Source organism: Canis lupus, chromosome 6 (assembly GCF_048164855.1).
Source record: "Canis lupus baileyi chromosome 6, mCanLup2.hap1, whole genome shotgun sequence".
NCBI classification, from domain to species: domain Eukaryota; kingdom Metazoa; phylum Chordata; class Mammalia; order Carnivora; family Canidae; genus Canis; species Canis lupus.
In genome coordinates this window covers 17,045,526-17,072,003 of record NC_132843.1, presented here as the reverse complement: position 1 = coordinate 17,072,003, position 26,478 = coordinate 17,045,526, and the positions used below count along the sequence as shown (strand labels likewise).

Below are 26,478 nucleotides of genomic sequence, written 5' to 3'. Positions count from 1 at the left end.
AAAGTAGAATTCCAGGTAGTATGTGCAGTATGACAAATTATGTAAAAACATTCACAATGGAAAATGTTATACAATGTTACCTATGAGTCATGGGAATAAAGAGTGATTTTTCTTTTTCTACTTTTCTTGTCTAAATTATCAACAAATAAGCATATATCTCCTCTGCAATCTGAAAAGCTTTTAATCTAATCAACATAAAGCATAATTTAAAAATGTGCACAGGAAAAGAATTTAAAATACCAATATTTAGTTAATATTCACCCATGTACATTTCTAAAACATTACGAATATCTTTTAAGCACCTAGATATGCCAAACACTGTTCAGACATTGAAATAAGACCCCTTTGCAGGGAGCTGATGATCCAAGAGTGGAAAGACGTATTTATTGCTAAATCATCAGTTCTAGAACTGATCCTAGAAGTACTTTTAAAATGATATTCTTGGCATTTATTATACACTTGCAAAAAACAAAACAAAACCAAACTTAGTATGTCATAATAATTTAACTCACAAATTTTTTCCCCCAAAGTCACAAGAAGACAGTGTGTCAGAGCAGTGCTGTTTACTATGCGTTCGAACCCCCCCCCCCCCCCCCCCCCCCCGTCAAAATTCAGAATCTCGTTCGGGTGGTCAAGGGTGAGGCCTGAGCTTCTACCTTGTAGCAGGTCCCTAAATGCTGATGCAGCCAGGTCCATAACCACACTTTGAGTAGAAAATGCTTAGAGGCATTGTTAGGACTTTTGTTTCAAAAAAAAGATGCTAAGGTTGATAATGCTGGCAGACAGTTTTGCTAATATATCCTACATTCTAATGTAAACCTTTTAGAAAGGAAAACTTAAAGGTGTTACTAATATTTTTCTACCTAAAATTTAAGATTCTTGCATTTATTAAGGCCAGCTTTGTTGAACCAGATTTAGGATCCCATTCCTCAAAGTCCTGTCTTCCTACTATCCGTGATCACTAGCTCCACATCCTCTGAGAGGCCCTGGGAACGGAGGGCCTTCTTGTCCTTTTCTTCCCTCTTTCCCTCACACCAGCCTCCACCTCCAGCCTCACCTCTCATGATGGCCTCCCCCAGACTCCAGTCCACATGAAAATGCCAGGAGAGCAGTGTTCCCTGGGATACCTTACCACGTGTCATCTGTCCTTGGCCAGTGCCCATTCCCATGGCACATCTGGACAAACTACTGCCACTGCCTGGTGTTCTCAGAGCATCAGCCGTTGGGCCCTCCCTGGCTTTACTTCTCATTTCTTCTTCCAAGAAGAGGCCTTCCAGTCTTCGAGGCCTTGACCTACCTCCATGCTGCCAATCTTCTCTCTCGGCCTCTGCACTATCTCCCTACTCTTCTTCACACACACCCCCATTCAAATCCTGAAAAAAAAAAAAAAAATCCGACTTCTTCCATGAAGCTCCCTGTGAGGTACAGTCGGTATCTGAGGCCAAAGTCAAATTCTTGGGTTCACCCCAGGGAACTGGCAAGATAGGTTTCCAAACTCATGCGGACGGATGCACACTGGCCTCTCCTTTCCGTCAGCTGCTGGTACAGGAGAGGAGTCTCATCCCACAGGTAAAATGGGATAGGTAAGAATACCCCTAGGTTAAAAAAAAAACACACTCCATCGCTGGAGATAAAAGACTTCTGGCCCGAAGCTATGCTGTCCTGGCCTGGGAGATGCTACGGGGGCGGCGGGGGCGGCGGGGGCAGCACCCAGGCCCGGTGGGGAGTTCCTGCAGACATGAGCCTGCGGTGATCCCCTGGAAGGCCGACGCCGCGGCTGTCCCTCCCAGGGCACCTCTGCTTCTCTCCGTGCACCCTGCCCACGGCTTCTAGGGTCTGACGGTGACCCCAGGACCGTGCAGGACCCCAGCTCCGTCAGCTCGGAGCCCGGGATGGGTGGCGGGAAATGCGGAAATGCCGCACGAGGCAGCGCGCATTGTGGCTTGGGGTTGAGCAGCCACAGTCCAAGTGGTCCCACTCGGCAGCTGTCCGCGACATGTCCCGAGTCCCACCCGGCACTTGGTCCCCGTGTCCCTGGCTCGGTGCATGCTCAGAAGGCTCTGGTGTTTCTCCATCCTTGTATTTTTCAGTGTTTTGACTAAGTGCTCTAATAATAACTTGTTCTCTAAATATTCATGTCTAAGGTGGGGATGAGGGGGTAGGAAAAGAATAGCGTCACCCGGTAGCTCCTGATTTCACTCTTTTTCAACATACACGGCTTCTAGTTAATTTTCAAGCAAGTTCTATAAATTATATTTCCAGCTACCCTGAGATTGCTTCATAAATGTCTATCCTTCGTATGTGTATGTTGTATAACCTCTGCTAAGCTCCAAATTTCTTGACGACGGAGACCACGCCTTATTTGTCCACATGACTGTTCTATCACTGACTCGTACCACTCTGCAGGCACTGCACACAGGAATCTTTGAGAGGCACGGTACCTGCTCACGAATTGCTCACAGAAGCTCCTATAAGGCTTCAGCACACAGGGGATGCCAGCGACACAACAGGCCAAAGGGAAAATCCCTAAGATCCTAAATGTCCCTAAATGTCATTAGGCACACTCCTTATTTACACTGCATCAGCATAAACAGTACTTTTGCCATTTGAATCTTTTTAGGTCTTTTTTTTTTTTTTAAGATTTTATTTATTTATTCATGAGAGACACAGAGAGAGAGAGAGGCAGAGACACAGGCAAAGGGAGAAGCAGGCTCTGTGCAGGAAGCCGGACGTGGGACTCGATCCCAGGTCTCCAGGATCACACCCTGGGCTGAAGGCGGCACTAAACCGCTGGGCCACTGGGGATGCCCACATTTTTGGTCTTAAAATCAAAGTATCCTATATGGGAAAGGAGAGGCAGTTAAAGAGAAATCTGTAAGCCCCTGTAAGTCTCCCGAGAGAGATCTGGCAATATATAGTAACACTGATCCCTTCCACCAAAGAATTCCACATCTAGACATGTATCCGGATAATGTTTTGCATGTGTAGGACATGAATAAAGAGTTCACTAAAGCACTCTTAAGGACCCTAAGGAAATGGAACTCACCCAAATAGTTATTAGTAATGGATAAGCCCAGCATCTATATATATGATGAAACACTATGCTGAACAGTTAAAATGATTATACTTAATTTATATGTATGACAACGTGGGCAGACTTCAAAAATTTAAAAATTGGATGAAAAATGCAAACTGTAAAAGGTACTCATTATGGACACTTAAAAAACACAAACCTATATGTTGTTTATGGAGAGAGATGTGTCAGAAATGTGTAAATGTGGATAACAAAGACCCACGACAACTTGAGGACAGTAAAGCTGCCTCTGGGGAAGGAAAGAGGGAGACTGGAACGGGGTTGGAGTACAAAGAAGATCCTAACTATGTCTGTCATGTTTTCTTTCTCTAAAAAAAAATCCCAAGTGAATATAGTAAATATTAATATTTGTTAACTCTGAGTATGGAGGCCATCTACATTTTTATAGTATGCTGTACTTTTCCATGTGTTTAAAACATTCAGTAATTTAAAGAGAAAAAGTGGTATCACACTTTCATTAAAATTATTAATTAAAAGGTTCAATTTCTCTCCTTGCTAAATAATAACTAAAGCAAACCAGGGAAATAGGAGAGTGTAAAGTTGACTAAGGTATCTCACAATTACTAGCTATTCCTAACCTAGTAACAAAGGCCAATACTCCTGCTGGACTTTGCATCAGAGAACTTGTTGCGCCTACATTTGCTCAGTGTCTTTCAAGTTGGTAAAAGCATTCCTGGGCCTGCTCCTGCCCGTTACCCACTGCTAAGCCATTAGGTGGGTGCTTTCCACCCTACTCAGCCATCCACCAGAGGCCCCGTCAAACACAGGCTCTCTACAAAGTAGAGCCAAGTGTTCTCTTCCTGTGGTAGCTAATCAATGCTAATCCTGTCATCAAGGGAAATAACTGAGTTTCTGCTATAATGGACCTACATGTGAAGGCTGTTTTAGAAGCTACAATTAGCTGTGCTTTTAGCCTTGCTAGAAAGTAGGTGGGCTGATTTTGCAGCAGTGATCATTTTAACCGATGACATTAGGAACCTAAGAAGTCATAAATTATGAAGTGACATCTATAAATCAAAATTTCCTTTTTCCAAGAGAGTTACTTCTTCTCATCTCTCTCTCTGGTAATTCAAAAGTCCCTCAGATCCCCCACATTTTTTCTTGAACTCCATTCATTTAGCTACTATATTTAATGAGAATTCCACTAACACCAGTTTTGCATAGTGCTTCCTACAATCTACATTTCCTCTTTGTAACTGCTCTAAACATAATCAGAAATTTAGAATGTAGCCCAGAAAAAATATGGCACTACCATTTCAAACTCATGTCTAAAATTATTCTTGTTTTATATGCACATGCGCACGCAAAATACACATCATAGTAGAAACTCAACCAATATCCACTCACTTAAATCTCCAGATTAACCAACATCAGAGGGAGAAACAGAAGCCCTTCGCCTACTGAACACTCAAGCTAGCCGGCCCTTCTCCGATGCCTACTGACATTCGCTGGTGACTGTCCTCAAACCTGCTTGTGCCTATTGATTTTACTACTGCAATTATATAATTCATTGTTTGTTATGTAAATAGATGAAATAAGGGCACGAAAAAAGTAACCTGGATGAAAAATAATTAAATGCTTTGAAAAGACCAATGAGGGGCACAGGACTATAAAGGTTCCTCTCGGATGAATGAGTGTGAGAGAACAACAAACTTGTAAAACCAAGGAGCTTCCACCCAGAACCCTTTGGCTTCAGTGTCTGGCTCCACTTTAAAGCCATTGATACTGAAAGTCACAGGAACGCATTAGAGGTGCGGTTTAGGCAAGAAAGCCAATTTGAGAATGCACAGCAAACTCACAAAGGAAAGGCCCTGGGCCCTGCATCGAAAGTCAGAACAAAATGTTTACTCAATGTCTTTCCATTTTTATAATTCCAAATTACATAATCAGTAGTTGTCCAATCACAGTGGATAAGAGACCACAAATATAATCAACTAGCTACTTCAAGTCTTTTTCAATATTCAATACCACATACATTTCTTTCCTAAGAGTTAAAACACGTGATGTAACATTTCCCAATTTATACCAAATTGGTAAAGAAACTGTTATATTACATAATCCTTCCAATGTGTTCCTCTTTCTGTATTCCTATGCTCCCAATGGCAGCACCATCTAGCTAATGACCCCAAACATTCTCAATGTTCTCAACAACCAAAAAATAAACTAGCCAGTCCCATTGATCACCCCTCCTAAAATCTTCCACCTGGATTGTCACTTTGCTGTCAGCCCCCACATGGTCTACGACAACAGCCACCTCACTTGTTTTCTGACCTCCAGATTTAGTGTATACCTTGCCCCCAGAATTAATTTCCTAAAGCGAAATCTTGTCACTCCTCTGCTCAAAAGCCATTAATGCCTTCCTATTGCCCAAGAGACAAGACTAGAATTCCATGGTTCCACCCACTTTACTGGTGTCAACCTCTATCACTGCTTTTAAACACATCTCTCTGCACAGCTAGGGAGCAGCTTGCCCCTGACTCTGAAGCATGCAGAGTCAGAGGCTATTCCTCACCTAAGTGCCCCAGGCTACTTCCCTACTTTTCTCAAGGCACCTCCTCAGACACTCCCCTAATTCCAGGGCCCTGGGTTCAAACTCTGACTCTGTCAGGTGAGTGGGCTTGAAGGCCAATTCTTCTGAGCCTCCATTTCCTCATCTGTAAAACAGAGGTAAATAGTAAATTCCAAAACTGGTGTTAGTGGAATTCTCATTAAATATAGTAGCAAAATGAATGGAGTTAAAGAAAAAAATGTGGGGGATCTGAGGCACTGTTGAATTACCATCCTTCCCAGAATGGTAGGGGATGACGAATGAGAACACCTGGCACAGTGCCTGGGTCACAATAAGTCCTCAATAAGGACTGGTATCCCTGTTACTACAGACCCACAATATGACTGCATGTGGAGACAGGGCTTTTAGAAGGTAATTAAGGCTCTAATCATGAGGGTAGGGCTCTAATCTGATAAAACTGGTGACCTTATAAGAGAAAGAGATTGCGGGCAGGCAAGCTATCTCTCTCCATATGTACTCAGAGAACAGGCCATGCCAGGACAGACTGGAAGGTGGTCCATCTGCAGGCCAGCAAGAGAGCCCTAACCAGAACCTGACCATACACCATTCCAGACTTCCAGCCTCCAGAACAGCGAGAAATTCAATTTCTATTGTTTATGCCACCAGTCTGCAGTATGGCAGCCTGTGTAGATTAATACACCTGTTCTTGTTTCTAGTTTCATGATGAGACTTCATTCATTTAAATGAGCTGCTGTGTGGGTCCTCCTCACCAGGTTGGTATTTCTTTCAGGGAAGAGAATAGGTATTATGTACCGTTGTCTCCTCCCAGCACCTACCATGATTTGAACTCAGTGGGCATTCAATAAATGTCTGACTTATTCATGAAAACAATGAGGATTTGTTTTATGCAAACATTACCTTCTATAGAAACTGATGTTGAATTGTAAAAGCTTAATCTCATCACTAGATGTGCTTTTGACTATTCAAAGTACATGAATGTGCAGTATGGCAAGTGTCACTTTTTTGTTTTATTTTTGCTGACCCCAAGTGAGGTCTCACCTGCAGGGAAGTCTCTATATGTAGCCTGAAGAACAAAAAGAAGTTGAATGTCTTTTCTCTTAACCTGACCCATGATACCTGCCTTACACAGCTGCAGAGCAACACAAAATGCCATAGTCCTTTTATGACTTTCTTGAAGCACTAGGGGTTCACAAAGCAGCCCTGCCACCAACTATACTTTACTACCATTATACATTTGTACTGAATTTTGTATTTCAAAAAATATTATGCAGTGTCTAAGTGCTAAATGGATAATACTGAAGTGTTACACTAACCACTGAACCCTATACAGAATGCCTGATAAATGCAAGCCTTAAAATAAGTGAAAGAAATTCATTCTTATCTAATATATCTAATTCTCCTAGTGAGTGAGTCTTATCTAATTCTCCTAGTGAGAGAATTTATCTGAGACCCTACAACACTACTTTCCAATACCCCACACAAATCTCCTACCATAAAGAAGCCAAACATTTGAAAGATGGGACCCCTGTGAAACTCATGTTCAAAAATAAAGATCATTCACACATCATTTAGTGACTAAGTACCTACTATATGCCAGACATTAGGCTGGGTGCTGGGAATACAATAGTGAGCAAATCACATAATGTCCTTAATCTCAAGGAGCACAGTCTAATGGAGGGAAGTATTATTAGGGAATGAAGGTAGTGCTTGTTTTACGTGGTCATGCAGCATCCCAAAAAGGACCATGCAAGCTAAAACTACACAGAGTTATCTTAATAATAAATGAGAAAAATTACAATTGTGCTGTAACCTTTAAATTTGTTTTATCAAAACATTAAATCCATCACAAATATTACTCAATGGTTAAAGACTGAACATATTCAACATCCTACCAGAAGGCACCCAAAATAGGAAATTACCTCTATTCACATACGACATATGCGTAAAAAATCCCAAAATTACCACAAAAATGTAAGAATAAACAAATTCTGCAAGGTATCTGGATACCAAATCAACACATAAAAGTCAGCTGCATTTCTATATACTAACAATGAACAATCTGAAAAGGATATTACAAAAATAATTCCACTTACAATGGAATCAAAAAGAATAAGATATTTAGGAACAAACTTAACTAAGGAGGCAAAGACTTACATACTAAAACCTACAAAACATTCTGAAAGAACCCAAAGACAACCAATTAATGGAAAGGTGTCCTGTGTCATGGATTATATTGCTAAAATATACTTGAAGCTATCTACAAATTGAATGCAATCTCTATTAAAATCCCAATGATGTTTTTCAAAGAAATAGAAAAATCCATCTTAAAATTCATAAGGAAAAGCAGTGGATACTGAATAGCCAAAATAATCTTGAAAAAGAATAAAGTTGGAGGTCTCATACTTCCTGATTCCGAAACTTATTACAAACCTAAAACCTAAAGTAATGAAAACAGTATGATACTGGCACAATGACAGACTTATAGTCCAATGTAATAAAACAGCCCAGAAATAAACCCTCCCATATATGGTCAAATGATTTTCAACAAGGATGACAATCAGAAAAGAGTGTTTTCAAAACTCAGTACTGGGAAAAACTAGACATCCACATGCAAAAAAAAAAAAAAAACCCGTAGTTAAATGCTTACCTTATGTCATACACAGAAATTAACTCAAATGGATACAAGTTTAAGAGCTAAAAGTATAAAATCCTTAAAAGAAAAACAATGGGGTAAAACTTCACGTCATTTGATTTGGCGAGGTTTTCTTGAATGTGACAGTAAAAGCACAGGTGATTAAAGAAAAGATTAAACTGGACTATGCCAAAATTAAACATTCTTCCATCAAAGGCCACTATCAACAGAGTGAGAAGAAAGCTGCAATCAGGAGAAAATACCTGCAAATCAGAGCTAATAAGAATTAATATCAAGAATATGTAAAGAATTCCTACAATTCAACAACAACAACAACAACAAAAACCCAACCAGATTAAAAAATGGGCAAAGGACTTGAATAGATAGTTCTCCAAAGAAGATATACAAATGACCAACAAGCACTCGAAAAGAAGCTCAACAATAGAAATCACTACAGAAATGCAAATCAAGGCTACAATGAGATACCACCTTACATCTTATATTAAGATGGCTATTATCAAAAAAAGATAGAACAAGAGTTGGCAAAGATGCAGAGAAAGGAGAGTTCTTGGGCACTGTTGGTGGGGATGTAAAATGGGGCAGCCACTATGAAAAACACGGCAGTTCTAGGAATAGAATTATCCTACGATCCAGAAATTCTACTTCTGGGTGTATACCCAAGAGAACAAATCAGGACCTTAAAGAGACATTTGTATGCCCATATTTTTGCAGCATTATTCACAATAATCAAAAGGTAGAAGCAACCAAAGCATCCATCGATGGATGAATTGATATACAGAAAGTGGCATATACATATGATATAGGTATATAAAAAATGTAGTATATACCCACAATGGAAAATTATTCAGCCTTCAAAGTAAGGAAATTCTGATGCATACTACAACATGGATGACTCTTGAGGACATGATGCTAGGTGAAAAAAGCCAGTCACTAAAGGACAAATACTGTATGAGAGTAGTCAAATTCAGGGAGACAAGAAGTGGAAGGGTGGCTGCCAGGGCTGAGGAGAAAAAGGAACAGGAAGTTATGTTTAATGGATATAAAGCTTCAGTTTAGAAGATGAAAAAAGTTCTGGAGATGGAGAGTGGTTACAGTTGTACAACGTAACTGCACTTAATACCACTAAGCTGTACACTCAAAGATGGTTAAAGTAGTAAATTTTTCCTGTGTTTTGTAATTAAAGAGTAATTGTAAAACATTAAAAACTGTCAAAGTTACAAATATATAAAGAAATAAACAGCAATACTAATTTAATAGGCTGTAATTTAATAATTTTATAGGCACTAACATTAAAGTACTTTACTTCTCTGTAAAAAGCTATCAAGAATATGTGAACAGCATTTGCCTTCTTGTCCTGTAACTTATGAGGCACACTGAGCATTTTGCTATGCCTTGGTGAACTGTCGTACTTCTTACTGTGAATCAGTGTCCAACAGTTTTAATCTTTGTTGTGAAATACCTGAGCCTTTAATGTGAAATTTTTTGCCTGCATCACCAACCCTGGGACATTTTCATCTTTTTCCTTACATCACTTTCCTCCTTTGTGTTGATAAGAATGCCTTCACTAGGGGTAGCTGGATGATTCAGTGCGTTAAGCATCTGCTTTCAGCTCAGATCATGATCCCAGAGTCCTGAGATGGAGCCACGCACCAGCTCCCTGCTCAGTGGGGAGTCTGCTTTTCCCTCTCCTTCTGTCCCTCCCCACCAGTCATGCTCTGTTTCTCCCTCTCTCTCTCAATAAATAAATCTTAAAAAACAAAAGAATGCCTTCACTAGGTACCCAGGGCTGCACATGTCCTCTCTCAAAAGGTGTCAGGGACATTCTAACCTTAGCTTTTCCTTCCATAACTCCAGTTATGTTTGATTCACATTTCAACTCCAACATTATCACTTTTTGCTGCACTTTCATCTTTGTTGGCCAATTCCCTCTTTTTGTTATCCTTTTTAGTAAAATGTTATGTGGGTTTATCCCTATGAAACAAGGCAGCCACACAAGGACACACTTTGCAGTCTGTGTGGGAACTGAAGCAGCACAATGACCAATCACAGGCAGTCCGTGGAAGAAATGATATGGTTCACTGATCATGACGTGTACCTGTCACACCTGTGGTGACTGGCAGGCTGCAGAGCTAGCAGCTTGTAAATATCATCACTCACAATTCAAACACAGGGGTAACTGAAATTTGAGCCCTGTTATCAGGTCTTCTTTAATCTAACTCTGGTAACTGAAACCCATGCGTATCAGTACCAAGCAAAGCAAGTGCTATCTCTGTATAATTACAAACCGAGATAAGAAGACCAGAGGAAAGGAACAGGATTCTTAAGAGAACCTTTGAGAATCTGAAAGACGATCACGGTGGTTAAAGGTCAACGAGTAAGGGAAGAGTGCAACAATATAAGAGAAGGCTATAGAAGGATATAAATGGCCACAGTACTGCTACTTTAAATAATGGTTATTATAAATTCTAAAGCTTCTTAAGACCAAAATCACTGTGAATTTAAAGCTATTTTACTTTTTCTAAGATGTTATTTATTTATTCATGAGAGACACAGAGAGAGAGAGAGGCAGAGACATACACAGAGGGCAAAGCAGGCTCCCTGCAGGGAGCCTGATACAGGGCTCAATCCCAGGACCCTGAGATCACGACCTGAGCCAAAGGCAGGTGCTCAACCACTGAGCCACCCAGGCATCCCACTTTTCCATTTTTATATAAAGTGTCATATGAAAAAGAGAAGCTATGAGTCTATAGTATGAGTTTACTTGGCTTTGTACAGTGATATCATATAAGGAACACAACAAAAGTATTTTTAAAATAGAAGAAAATAAAAAGATAAGTCCATAGATGGTCAAGGGACAAGCCGTGCAGGGCCAAGCCACACCACAGATTTACTGCTGGAGGTTCTGGGCCTAATCCTGAGAGCAGTGGTAGGCTGTACCAGTTTCCTGGGGCTGCTGTAACAAATCACCACAAACTTGGTGCCCTAAAACAACAGAAATTTCTCTCTTCCAGTTCTGGATGCCAAAAGCCTGAAATCAGTTTCACTGGGCTGAAATAAGCTGGTGGCAGGGCTGCACTCCCTCTGGAGGCTTTATGGGAGAATCCATTCCCTGACTACCATGGCTTCTGGTGATTGCTGCATTCCTGGGCCAATGGCGGCCACCAACTCCAATTCTAACACCGGCATCTCCAAATTTTTCCTTCTGCCCCATTTTCATACCACCTTCTGCGTGTAAAATCTCCCCCTGCCGCCCTCTTATAAGGGTATGTGTGAGTGCACTTATGTAATCTGGGTGGACTAGCAATCCACCTGGATGGTCTTCCCATCTTAAATCTTTACCTTCATCACATCTGCAAACACTTTTTCTTGGAGGCTGCACTACAAGGTAACACTCTGAGGTTCCAGGAATTAAGATGTGGGTAATTCTTTTGGAGGACCATTTTTCAGCCTACCACAAAGGAAACGTAATTAGACTCACACTGAAAAGACCACTGTGATGGGGTGAAGGAGGAACAGGGGATACGACAAAGTAGCTGGGCTACTATAGTGATCTAAATCAGAGGTAGTAGCTTAGACTAACTAGGTGGTGATGGAGGAGGTGGGGATGAAGAGAAGTGAATGGAAAGAGATACTCAGGATATGAGTAAAACAGAGGTACGAAAAGGGCCTTCCCTTCTAAACTCCTGGCACGTATAACTTTGTTTCAAGTGGTGCCACTTGCTGAGCTTGGGAGCACCAGAAGGCCAAAAGTGCAGGAGACCATCAAGCTAAACAAGGGACTTGCAATACTGCTGGGTAATGCAAAACACAGTAACATGAGGATTCATCTGGAGGAAGTGGGGGACAAAGCATACTCTGTGGGGATGGGACCAGATCCTCCACTCACAATGGTTTTTAACTTGGGTTCCATACTCTTCATGTTGTCACATGCAAAGTGATAACACTACTACTTACCCCTCAGGGCCCTGGAAATAATTGGGAAGAAGGATGAAATGCACATGACACAGTGTGCAATAGTAAGCATTGATTGCCTACCTGATTACCATTCACTGCCACTCTTTTCCTGCACAGTAATGCAAGCAAAGACCAAGACTTGTATGATTGCAAGACAGTAATACGTTTAATTTCATTCTGATTCCTCTGTAGCTTCGCTAATTCATATTCATTTATTGCTAAAGGCCTGATGCTCATTTAGAGTTACTGATATATTCTGAAAATAACTCTTCAGGCTAAATAAAGTCAACTTTTTTTAGTTTTCCTAATTCTGTCATTAATGTGTATCAAATATCTTCCTAACTCATTACCGTTAGTTCCTGCTCTATCTTAAATCACACAAATAGGTAACTCAATCATCTCCATTCTATACAAATGGAGGACCAGCATTGATAAGCAACTTACAAAGAAATAACCCAGACACATTTTATCAATTGCCTAAAAAGCCTTTCCAACCAACCCTTCAACAGAGGTTATTCTTAAAGTAAACAAAATTGTTCAACATATTTTTTCATCTGTAAGTTATAATGAGGTCCCTTTATCATGTGTGGCAATAATCCACAAACTGCATGAATACTTTAACTGAAGAATAAACAAACTCAGCTGTTTATATAAAATAGTGTTTGAACTGTTTGTATGATCAGTTAGAAATCTTGTATTTCTCTATTACTTAGTTAAGAGACATTTCAAAGGGAAACCAGAGACTCATTCTTCATAATGAAGTTTCAGCAAACTGGTTCCTAGTAAACAGTTCTGACTAAACTTCATAAGGAAGTGTGGGTCTCTCACCAAGGCACCTGTATTTTCCTTTAGTTTTTAGAAGAGTATAGGTCAAGAAAATGTATTCGTGTTTCCTTCATCATTCATAAGCCCCTTAACTATAAATTTAGGCTAGCACAGAAAGCTCTCTGATCAGGTCTGGTTTTATTTTACTCAGATAAACGTCAAACATTGTTTTATCAAGAGAAAAGCTCACAATTTCAAGCTAGACACAACTACTCTCTCTGATCAGCCAATCCCAGATCTGAGATGCCACACAAGGACTACAGAAAAACACCCAAACCATTCTCTCATTTCCTGCCATTATGATAGCAATTTCACCAGAACAAGAATCTCTGAGAATTCCGATAGGTCTTTACACTTGGCTAAATGACTTTAGACAGCCATTCCCCATCTCCCATGCCCCCTGCTTTTTTTTCCTGTGCTACTTCAAGAAGAATAAGTCCTCACTCAATGTGTAATTTTGATAATTCAGTCAGTCCCCGCTCAATGTGTAATTTTGATAATTCAAAGTAATGAGTGTCTCGTCAATCATCAGTCCAAAAACTATGTGGATCTACATGGTTGACAGCTGAAGCAAATGGCATTCCAGGTAGAGACAAAACTTCTTTCCAGCCAATTAAAAAAATGCAGACTCTGCTATAATGTGGAGGAAATTAACATCCTTCGTAATTTCCTGTCTTCCAAGGTACACTGCTTTTTACTTGTTTTATTTACATTTTAAATATGCCCACTTCCCAACTGGAATGAGTTAAATTGTTCTTAATTAGAAGTAGTCTGGAAATTTCACTCCTTTGTTTCTCCCTCCCCTTGTGGGAATGGAGAATTACTCCAACAACTGCAGGCCTACAAAAAAAAAAGCAGCCCCATGCTCACTCTGGCCAGTTCAGGAGTCACAGGTATGCTGCTGAATTCAACTTGCTTCTTATAAACATCAAGAAGAGGGCGAGCATGATTTACAAGATGCAAAGATAAAGTCCTTTCTTTGCTCCAGAGATCAACTGACAATACATACCTTGAGATTTTGCAATTCACTGTTCAGAATGGGGAGGAGGGGGTGAGCACTTGACAGTGACTCACATACGGGGAACAGTCCTAAAGACGCCACACTTTAGTCCAGTTGTTTCTCAAAATCTGAATCTCTGTCATTTAGCAAATTCAACTTGGATTCAGATATGAAATATCCTTTTCCCTCATTTCCTGTCCTGTTAGGATAGCACCACAATTTTTACTTGTGATAAAGAGAAAAAACACAAATGTTTAAAAGTCTGTTTATCTGGTGAAGGTTGAATAATCCACATGAAGTAAAGCCTGGAGGGCTGCCGCAGGGGAGGCAAGAAAGTCCAGTGCCAAAGCAAAAGACCTCTACCTAGATGGCAAAAAGGCCAAAGTGGGAAAAGCACCCAATAACAGCCGTGAACTGTCGGGATCCAGAGACGGACGCCCAGACTCCTATTTCCCTTGAGCCACACACAGCGAGGGACAGGATGCTGCCATCAAACACAGAGGCACAGGTTGAACCAACGTGTATTATGGGATGCAGCTGACGTCACGGTTGACAGTGGGGGCAGGGAGAACTCTCCATCTGGGCATCGAGGCACCCTATCAGAGGCTAAACATTATGTGTGGGTGTTTTCTACTCACTGCTTCTAAGTACAATGGAACAGAAAATTGTCATGAAGCATCCCATCCAATTTCCTCCCACTTCAGAAGAATCACTTCTGTGGTCTCCTTGGCTATGGAACTTTGGGGTAACTGTATCCTGACTCCTGGGGATTTGGGCCTTCTATGCCTGTAAGTGACCTACTTAGTAAAAAGCTTGCTCATTCTGGGGAAGGAAGCGGACCATGGGCCAGTTTATACCTGGAGATTAAAAATTAGGAAGACCTGGGTGGGGACAGGACAGACAGACTAGGGCTCTGAAATCAAGTCACCTAGGGCTGGAAAGACACAGGTCCTGCAAGCTGGCCCCACAGTGAAGGGGTCCCACGGGTTCTGCACACCCACAGGGCAAGAGACAGAAGAACCAGTGCTAAGATCTCTTCCTGAAGCTCTCTGGGCCCTAAAAACAGGCATGTGCATGGGTGTGTACATGTGTGCGTGCATGTGTGTATGTGAGAGAGAGGGAGAGGGGGAGAGAGAGAGAGAGAGAAACCTAGAAAATCCGGTGTGTAGGAACAGTAACCCCTGGGATCCAGCACTGGAGGAAACCTGGGCCCTGCCTGGGTCCCCGTGGTCACAGGTGCAGTGGAAGCCCTGCTTTTGCCACCACACTCCTTCAGAGGCAGCCAACCCGCCTGGGCAGCCCCCCTCTGGCTGTCAGCAAAGAGGCCTCACAGCCCTGTGCTGCTTCCTGGGGCCCCAGGGTTCCAGCTCCGCACCCCAGCCTGGTCTTGAACCTCATGCCCCCACTCAGTGCCTCTCCATGGAGGGGTTTGGGAAATCCACGGGGCCATCTGGGGATGACACAATGACAGTGGCAGAACAGGCCATGGATGCAGAGCAGCCTGCAATGTGGGAGAGTCCTGCATATTGCCCCACGTCCGGATGCAGGGCAGCCTGCAATGTGGGAGAGTCCTGCATATTGCCCCACGTCCCGCACAACTTCTGAACCCTACTTTCATCGGCGCAGAAGTACAAAGTCAGGCTGGCACTGTTTAAATATACCCCTTATTAAGATTCGTTCACAATTTTAGAGAGTTACATCACCAGCGGTAACACTGCTGTGCTACTAGAACTGCCGGCATGCAACACCTCCACTAGCCTGCGTGTGCAGCTACCACAGGCCGAATGAACAGGGATATTGAAAGCTCCCCTAAATATATTTAAAGCCAAACATTTTTTGAAGGGCCAGGAAATACTAGATACCAATTATTTGCATTATATTTGATTTTTGTCATCCTATTTTAAGAATTTGTAACATACTGAGATTTATCACAAAGACTGTATATAGAAATATTTTGGGGCATTATTCTAATTTTTCCACCCTACTCTGATACTATCCTCAGGGAATACGCACCACCCTCACCCCAACTTCCCTATAAGCTTTTTAAATTTATCCTCTAATCCCGGACCTCTGTTAAAGGTTTTGGTCTCCAAAGTACTTGGCTCGGCGAAGGATTTAAAGACAGGAGACCTATTTTCTAAGACACGTTGTCAGCACACATCCCCCTCCCGTCCTAATGCCGGAAGCTAATTATTCTGATGCCCTGACTCGGGCGGCCCGGCTCACTGCAAAAATGTCACCCTTCCTCATTTGCAAGACTTCAACAGTGCTTAGCCTTGGCATATTATCCCTACTTCAGCTGAGGTATTTCCCCACTTTCTCTTAACATATACTGAGAAGTCTGGTCTATTACTTCTTTTATTTCAAAGTGCACCTGCTCTCTCATTTTTCTAGTATGGAATGGCTTTTGATCTTTTCCTAAATCCAAATTTATTCATTACACCCAGGTGCAAGCACTTAACTACTTTATCATCTGGTGAAGGTGTACTGAGCATGCACTTTTTGGAATGTACGTAGTTTCCTTTTTTTGAATTTCTTTTTACTTCTCCTTTATAATAATAGCATGTGGGCATTCCATGGGCCATTTTAAACATTGTGTGAGCAGGTCCTATCACCTGTCGATTTTATTTTAGGATCGTAAAAAGAGGGTATGAGATCTGATACCGTTGAGAGTCCCTGCTCTAGACTGCTTCCCTTCCCAGCCACCAAGTTTTTCCAAAGACAGTTCTTCCTGAAATGCAGGACAGGGATTTTGGAGTAGGGAAGCTAGGTTTCTGCCTTCTCATGCCAAAGAGGCAAATAACACCAGAAGGTGGCATGCCACCACCATCCAGGGGGAGCCAAGAGCCCTGTAGGTGACCAATAAAAGACAACAAAGGACAGGCCAGTTAGGGTAGGCTGCCTCTCAGCCACACACAACGCTGAGCAGAGGGCAGCTCACTCAAAAGACTGAGATCCCCAGAGTTGCCACTGCCAGGGGGACTACCTGTGACCACTTCAGAAGCAAGAGACTTTGTCAAATCACTCTGCATTCCCTCTGATTGCATCTGTTAGAACTAGCATGTACTCAGTGGCAGCTTTGCTCCCCACTGCCCCACAATGAACACCGGGCAGCCTGGATGCACCAAAGGGAAGAGGCTGAGAGCCAGACAGTTCTGTTACCTGGTTCTGAGAAGCAAAGCATCAATTCTGGGGTCACACTGGAGCACTGCCACTGGCTCAAGAGACATACCTGGCACACATCAGCATGCAGAGGAGGGATGAATAATCCAGCTTCCAGAGCTCTGAAAGGGCACTGCCCCTGGGCTATACTTGCTGACTGGCAAATAAAGGAGTGCTTATATCCCCCTAAGATCTCTTGGGCCTCACATGACTCCAGTGACCTCAGGAAGGCCAGGAACCCCTGATCAGGAGATCCACCTATCTTTACAATCTCAGTTCACTCCTACAGAGAGGCAGTCGTGTATACAACATGCAGACATCACCAGTGCTAGAAAAAGGGACAGAAAGAGCCCACAGGGCCACTGAGGCCCCTTAATACCTTGGAGAAGTCAGAACAAGTTAACTGATGCAAAATACCCCAGCAGGACCAGTGGGAAGGAAACAAAGGAAGAGTCAGAGAAGCAGACAGGTCAGATCACAGGACATTCTAAGTCAAGACGGGACCCTTATTTTAGAATGAGTGCCCAAAGCTCTGGGAGACTTCTTTCCCAACAGCCAACTCCCAGGCGGCTTATCAGGTGGCCTCTGGGTGTTAGGGTATTGTTTGCAGATTGCTGGGATCTCACCCCAAAATGACTTTAGCAGCACACAGGTCAACTTCTCATATTGTGAAAGTTATAGAAGAGCGGTACTATAGTGTAGGGGTGAAACACACGGACTCTGGAGTCCGCTGGCCTGGGTTCACACCCAGCTCTTCCACTTAACTCTGAAAACTTGGGCAGGTCATTCAATGCAACTGTGCTTCCCCTTCACCCCCTGTGAGAGGGAGATAACAAGAGCACCCTCTCCTCACAGAGCTGAGGGAGGAGAAAATAAAGATGAACATTCTGGAAGTGCTGGTGTGCCTCTGGCACCAGTAAACACCAACTACTATTTACCATTATATGCTTATTTTGACGTGTATTAGGAAAAGTCAGTCACCTAAGCCAGTGATTTCACAGACAGTATAGCTGTGGACAAGACGACGTGTTCAAGTGACCATTTCTGAGGCAGACTGAAAGATATCAAGTAGGCAATACTGCCTCGAAGGACTTGCTTCTCACCTTTGTGTCTCACACACGGTAGACGCTGTGCAGGGGTTTTCTCTGTAATCACAGATCATCTTCCTGGAAGACAGGAGTAACTATCTGTTGTAGATATGTATTTCTTATGTTCTGAAATCCTTGAGCAAGAAGGAAGAGGTGGAGAAAGCCACACCAGCTAAGGAAACGGCCAAGACAGCAAACCATCAACCACCTTTACACATGAAAAAAAGCCCCTATTTCAGGGGCTCCTGGACGGTTCAGTTAAGCGTCTGCCTGTAGCTCAGGTTGCGGATCTCTGTGTCCTAAGACTGAGCCATGTGCTGGGCTCTCAGCTCAGCGGGGAGTCTGCTTCTCCCTCTCCCTCTGCCTCTCCCCTCTGCTCATTCTCTCTGTGTGTCTCAAATGAATAAATAAAATCTTTAAAAAAAGGAAAAAAGCCCCTATTTTAATCTCCACATCAGTTGCCAGGCAGTCAGGACTTTCTCTTCTGACACAGCAAATTTATGGGTAGTTTTATAGAAAACTATGTTTTTGTAACTATCTATGGTGAGGGATGTCAACTAGACTTGTTGTAGTGATTATTTCACAATAGATACAAATCATTTATGTTGTATACATGAAACATCTATATCAATTATATCTCAATTTTTTAAAATATAGGGAAAGTCATATATTTAAACACTGGAATGCATTTCCATCAGAAAAAGGGTTTCAGTGGTGATTATGTTCCCAGGTTTGCCACAAAGGTAATTCAACCTCAACTTGAACCTGTGTGCTGGTTGAACAGCATACTAAGGATTCAGGGAACAGACTAAGTGGTGGGACAGGTCCACGAAAGAGAGAAGTTCCTCCCACCCACCCCAACCCCCAGCACTAGGCAGTTTTGAAATAACAGGAAAATTCTCTGCAGCACAGCCACCTACTTTCTGTACATCCTTTATACTCTTCTCCTCAAGCCCTTCTCAGAATTAGCCTTTATAGAGTCCCACAGCTATTGCAGGGGAAGGAGGAGAGTGACCTTGGCAAAAGAGATCAGGGTGCAAAAAAAACCAGAGTTAAAACAGCCTGAGCAAAAAGGTCTAGACCCCTGAAATGTGATGATGTGTCTGGGGATATCCAAGTGGTTTCATGTAACTAGAACAGGAAATGTTCTGTGCCTCAGTATTCTTGGTCTCCCCCTTTGTGTTTTCTTACTTCATCAAAACCTCATTTCTCTCAGTATAAGTCCTCTAACTAGGGTAGGGAAGAAGGCAATCTCTCAGAACTACTTGTTAACACAGAACGCAGAACTCAGAGCACACAGATTGTCTTAAGGGCTCACATCTTTAACTCTGTGTGCTTCCAAGTACATGGAGGGATGCACACACACCGCGGTATACATATCCCCCTTTTTTTCCCTGTTAATTTCTTGTATATAAACTCTCCCATTCGTCTAGAGGCTTTTTTTTTTAATAATACGAATTAAACAAAATGAATCTTTAATGGTTAATCGGGACCTTTCCAGAAAGTGCAATAATTGGGGGGGGAAAATCTATATATATATATATAATATATATATATATATATATATATTTTTTTTTTTTTTTTTTTTAAACAAACCCGACCCTAAGTTTAGAAGGATGGAAAAAGGCAACAGAGGAGTTTCCTGTCTTTCCTGCCCGTTCCCTTACACCATTTCTGCTTTTCACTGCTTCTCCTTTTCTTGCATTTCTGCATCTACGGACTCTCCATAAACTCCAATGGCAAGGCACAGACATGATGCTGTCTGGGAACAGCCAGACCATGTGGAAAATACAGGTGGCCTACAAGCTCTTCCTGTCCTCTAAAGTACCTGCCACAGTTTTAGGCTCAAGCACCTACTGGCCCAGGCCTCTTACACATGCCTTTTGAGTCTTTCCAGACAGAACTCTGGTTTGTACCAGGGGTCAATAATTTTTTTTCTGTAAAGGATCAAGGAGTAAATATTTCAGGCTTTGTAGGCTATGTGGTTTGTCACAGCTATTCATTATTGTTTCTGTATTGTACAACAACTACAGAAAAGGTATGTAATCAAGTGAGAGTAACTGTATCCCAATAAAACTTTATTTATAAAAACAGACAGATTGGGCCCATAAGCCATCATCTGCAACCCCTGGATTATACTACGCCATCTTTATGACATGACTAGCTCTGTAAACCATATGGGCACAAGTAAGACACATGGCATATGGTTTTGTTATATGTGCCATAAACTGTGCTAAATAATTTAGAATCCATACTTTCATTTTAAACATAAACATTACCTGCTGTGCATTTTTCTTGCCTTTTGTTTTTATTAAATTTGTCATTTTTAGAATTTAAAATGGAAAAGAAAAATGTAACCCATAATACCAACTATTTACTAATTCTACAGTAAATCCCATATTTAAGTATGCATATTTATCCTCAATGAATATCCCTTTTAACCACTATATGCTTGTTTTAGTTGACAATGATTTTTTTAATATGACTTTTTAATAACATCTACAGCCAGAAATTGGTGGTAGTGTCGGCAAGGTAAGAACTGCAGGTGATTTAAGGTCAGAGAGAACAAACACCAGGAGTTAAAACAGGACATAGAGATAGTGGTACCAAGGGGAGGAGGGAGATAAATGTCCGGCCTGGGAAACAAGAACAACAAATTTCATTTTGGCCAGGACCTCCAGATACCTCCTGTCTTCCTACCTCAATGTGCTTCACCTCTCCTGATGGTCCTCCAATTACAAAAGTAATGTTGCAAGTCAAAAAGAGACAATGGCACCAAGAGTTAACTATGGATGTGAGGGCCACGGTGAGGAGCATGGTCATCATAAAATGTGAGTTGACTGGACAACCAGCAGCAAAGTAACCCCAAAAAGCAGCACTGACTCACAGGAAACACAGACCAACCAGTGATCCAAGAAAATACCAAGCATGGAATAAGCCATCAAACAGGACAACCTAATCACATTGATCAGCTTGCAGTGCTCACTCATTTTGCCTCTCCAGATGCCATTTCGTAGCTCCATGTGGGTTTTTCACTGTTTCCTAGACTTCATTTCCGCCCCACCACCTGTCACATACCCCTCCCAACTCCTCCCCCATCATGATAATCAGATATTTCCTCCACAAGTTTCCTTTGCAATGAATTACAAATTGTTGCCCTCTACTCCTATAGGTCATGGTGGGCCATGGGTACGTCTCCCAGCCTCCATACCACTGCCAACTGTACCTACACCGCCACATCTGAAATCTAGTATCTTTTCTTGTGCATGTAACTATCACCTATTTTATTGTGTGTCCAAGTACCTAAAGCTCTGAGCCTCTGTCACACATGTGACCATCAGTTAGTGTTGGGGGGTGAGTGAGGGAGTGAGCACTGCCACATTAAGTCACTAAACCCAAAGATCAACAATAGGAATTGAATTTCAGGTGGTATCATGAAGATAACAAAGTTATGCCCTTAGGCTCAAAGCAAAAAAGGCCTCATCACAGCATCCATCTGTCTCAACCTCTGGGAATACATCCCCAAGTGCATGACAGGGTCTCAGCACCAACAACAGAACATCTGGTTATTATTACATTATTACTATAGTTACAACAGAAGTGACACATTCTGAAATCCCAACTACAGGGCCTCTTAGAGCTCAAAAGAAATACTCTCCTTATGCATATATTTCTACTTCCTATATATAGGATATCTAAATTACACAATCCAGCTTTTCCATTAATTCTGAATGGCCTTCGTGATAGGTTTCTATAAAGTAACCATTTCTCCTCATTCCATAGCTGTTGATCAAACTTTTATCATTGTGACATGAGAAAATGACCTTCTTGCTTTAATAAAAATGTTATTGTTACACTAGATGCAATATGTTTCTATTGTCAAACAATAACGGATAAGATTCCAGAAGGTTTGCTAGCAGGGTAAGGATGGTCTTCCATGACAAAACAGTCCTAAGAAAGGAGAAAACCAATAGCTTTCTCTTCTGTAAACAGAGTTGGAGGTGTTCCTGGAGTACTTATTATAAAGTCACTTCTAAGTTTCCCAGCAGACCATTCAACTCTAGAACAGAAGACAAGTTTCCCAATACATAACAGACTCTAAATCTTTCATATGCCGTATATAAGGCTAACCTTAAATATAAATGCTACCTGGGACAGCTGGGCGGCTCAGCGGTTGAGCGTTTGCCTTTGGCTCAGGTATGATCCTGGGGTCCTGGGATAGAGTCCCGCATCGGGATCCCCACAGGGAGCCTGGTTCTCTCTTTGCCTGTGTCTCTGTCTTTCTGTGTCTCTCATGAAAAAATAAAAATATTTAATATATACACATATATATTACAGCTACCTGCATACAGGAGGTTTTTTTCCTTCTACTCAAACTATGCCATCAAGAAGAAAGCACAACAATGGGGAAAACATCAAATATAAAGCTAGCTAGTGTTTACTGAGTGCTTACATTGTGCTAGCCATCACGGATTATCTCTTTTAATCCTAACAGTCACATTATGATGTATGCTACTCCCATTGTATGAGCAAGGAAGCAAATTTTGAGTAACCGAAGTCAGCAGCTACAAAAGTGTCAAAACTACAATTGCAACCCTTGTTATAGGACTCTGGTCTGCAAATACACCTCTACTCAGTTATGTTTCCAAAGTATGTATCAGCAGCACATTTAGGAGATGACAAGAATGCGAGGCCTTCCCACATCACAAATTAGATGGATCAAGGGAAAGCTGATGGCATAACGCTACTACGGTCCATCCCTTAAAGCTTCAATTGTCAGAAAATAAGGTCAGAGGGCAAATCACAAGATACAGTTGACAAGATACAGTTGAACAATGTGGGGGTTGGGAGCATCATCCATATGTTACTTCTGACTCCCCAAAAACTTAACTGCTAGTAGCCAACTATTGACCAGAAGCCCTACTGACAGTCCGTATTTTGTATGTTGTATGTATTACATACTGTTTTCCTATAATAAAGTAAGCTACAGGAAAAACTTAAGAAAATCACAAAGATGTAAAAATATATTTATAGTACTATTTAAAAAAATCCACATGCAAGGAGATCCATGCAGTCCAAACTTATGTTAAGGGTCAACTGTATAATAATTCTAGTGAGACAGGCAAAATGAGATAATGAAAAGAGCCCTGATTTAGAACTGCTGTGCAGTATCCTGGGCCATGCACATAAACACAAGATTCAAGACCCCTGCTATAAAATTATCATGATAAAAATACAGCTCACTCTTGTCATCACTAGAATAGTCAGAATATAACGGTGTGCCTAACACTGTGTCTGGCAGAAAACGGATACTACAATAGTTTATTTCCTTTTTTATTCTCAAAAGGCAAGTAGGGGTCCCTGGGTGGCTAAGTCACCCAGGGACCCACATGATCTCAGGCTATGTGGGATTGAGCCACACATCTTGGGTGCCCTGCTCGGTGAGGAGTCTGCTTCTCCCTCTGTCCCTTCCCCACCAACTCAAGCACTTGCCTGAGCTCTCTAAAATAAATAAATCTTAAACACACACACACACACGTAGACAGTTCCTGTCTATATAGTGTAAATTCTCCCTGGACACCTCCCCCTCCCTCTACTCTTAACACGCAAATTTACTCTTTACACACTAAAGAACATTTTTAGACTGAAATCAGACTGGTAGGCTTTAAAAATAAAATGGCCTGATAAGGCTGTTTCCATTTTTAGGTTTTTTTTGTTTTTGTTTTTGCTTTTAATAAAAACTGATTTAAGAGTAGGGACACTTGGGTGGCTCAGTAGTTGAGTGTCTGCCTTCGGCTCAGGTCGTCATCCGAGGTGCTGGTACCCCAAGGGGACCCTGCTTCTCCCTCTGCCTATGTCTCTGCCTGTCTCTCATGAATAAATAGAATCTTTAAAAAAAAATAACTTAAGAGTAAACTGTCCTTAGTGAAACGTTTATAGTTGTGAGATATTTGCTTTGCATTAAAAAGTGAACAGCTCCAACTGTAGAACCGCCAATCTCTGAATCCGGAAAGAATCAGGGGTCTCCACCTATCCCTCTTCCATTTCTTTACAGACTGTGGCTCTCGGTCACGGACGCACATGAGTCCCTACATTCCTTCCAGATCATTCAGGTCTTAAATAGAGTGAAGCATGTGGCCGTTAAACACCTAAGGGGAAGTTGCTAATCAACATCCCTGAGACTCAACATTGGAAGGGCAAATCACAAACTTGTCTCCTAAACCAGAAAGCAGATGCTTCTGGTCCCCAGTGAAACTGAAGGCTCCTCCCACTCACAGAAGAAAGATAACCAGGTTTCAGTTTTCATTTTTTTTAAAAGCCGAATTTCTAAAAAGCAATTAACTGAGCACACGTGTTCTTCCACTCTTGCATGTATTTACAATCCCTCCATTTTCTTCTTTAAGTTAGAGAAGTCCACAGTAAGCACTCTCTTGAAAGGCATTAGGAACTCATTTTAAGGACCGAGTTCTAGAAGACAGGCAGGAGGAGAGAGGTGAGCAAGCCGAGTTCGACTCAGTTTCCTTTTTAATTCCTGCACTACAAGGCAATTACACAGATCTGATTTCAAACAAGAAAAGCGTTGAAGAATGCACCAACGATGCAAAGTAATGCGAGGCACAAGGCACGGGCACGATGCAGCCGGTGTGCTCCGTGTCACAAAAGGCTGCTCGGGCACAAGCCCCGCCAGTCGGAGGCTCCCGGCTGCCTCTAATCGCATCCGGTCCCAGGTCCCCAAACCAACGGGCTTCGGAGCGGGCGGCGGAACGGCGACCCGCGGGAGAGGCGCGGGCAAGCTCCGGGCGCCCCTCTCGGGAGCTCGGGGAGGGCGGGTGGCGGGTCCCGCGGAGGCAGAGGGCAGCCGAACGCGGGTGCAAAGGAGCGATGTGACAAAGGCGCAGGAGCGCCGGCTGCAGCGCAGGCCGAGGGAGGCGACCCGGGCACCGGGGCCGGGGCCCGGAGACCCACGGGGGTGGGGGGGAGGGTGCCGGGGCCCGCGGCGGAGCGGGGCGGAGCGGAGCGGGGCGCAGCGCGCGGGCCACCCCGAGGGGCGCGCGTCCGGGCCGCAGGAGCGGGGCGCGTCGGTCACCTGTATTGTTTGAAAAGCTGGTCCGACTCCCTGAAGCCGTTGTTGAGCAGCATGTTGATGCCAGCCAGGGCCAGCTCCGCGTCCTGCAGGGGCGCCGCCGCCGCCGCCGCCGCGGCCGAGTCCCCGTCGTCCTGCCGCCGCGGCCGCTGCTGCTCCGAGCCGGCCATGGGCGCGCGAGGCTGTGCGCGGGGCCGAGGCGAGCTGGGGCGGCGGCTGCTGGGCCCCGCGCCCGGAGCCCGCTCTACCTGCCCCGAGCGCCGCGCAGCCGGGCGGGGGGAGGGGCGGCGCGGGGCGGGGCGGGGCGCGGAGGGCGCGGAGGGCGCGGAGGGGGCGGAGCCGGGCGGGCTGCGGCGAGGCGAGGCGCGGCGCGGCGGGGGACGTGAGCGCCCGGCCGCCACCTCCCGCCGCCGCGGGGATTACTCAGCAGCGCCCGGCCGCCCGCTCCGCCCGCTGCCCCCGAGACGCCCCCTGGCGCGGCCGCCCAAGGGGAATCCGTTTCCGGGCGCCCCCCGCTGAGCCCGGGCCCGCGCGGCCGCCGCCCCTGCGCCTGCAGCCCCCGCGCGCCCTTTGGGTCCCCGCCACCCCGCAGCGCCCGCCCGGCCGCCCGCCCGGGCTTTGACTCTTTCCTCCAAAAGAGCCGGACCTGGCGCCGCGGGGAGGCGAGCGGTCTCGAAAAGGGGGCAGGGAACCCCGCCCGGGGCGCAGCGGCTGGAGGCCGCCGGGCGAGCCGGGCCCCCAGCGCCCGAGACCCCCGACTTTACCCCGACCTTGGGCCCGCCCCCCCGGCCGAGGCAGCCAATCCCCGAGGAGGTGGGCGGCGGGGGCGGGGCCCGGGGGCACCTGTCGGACGGCCGCAGGGATGCCCGCGCTGGGAGCCGGCGCCCACAGGATCCTGGATCCTGGTACTCCCCCTCTCCAGTCCCCACCAGCCTTTTGGCTCGATGGGGGCAAGAGGGCAAATGGAGGCCCACGTGGCAGATACCTAAATATTCAAAGTTTATAAATTAAGCTCAAGTGTTTTCTATTACTACCCTGACAATGATACTTCCACAGCATTAAAACAGAAAAATAAGGATAAAGCTAGG

General features: G+C 43.8%; 1 protein-coding gene across 1 annotated transcript in view; it reads right to left on the bottom strand.

Moving 5' to 3' along the window:
- TTC39C (tetratricopeptide repeat domain 39C) overlaps nt 1-25,575 on the bottom strand; it is a 111,752-nt gene extending 86,177 nt beyond the window's left edge. Inside the window, exon 1 of the mRNA XM_072829082.1 lies at nt 25,394-25,575. Coding sequence (XP_072685183.1) covers nt 25,394-25,560 — 167 coding nt within the window. The 5' untranslated portion in view covers nt 25,561-25,575. The remainder of the gene's footprint in view (nt 1-25,393) is intronic.
- Between the last annotated feature and the right edge of the window lie 903 nt (nt 25,576-26,478).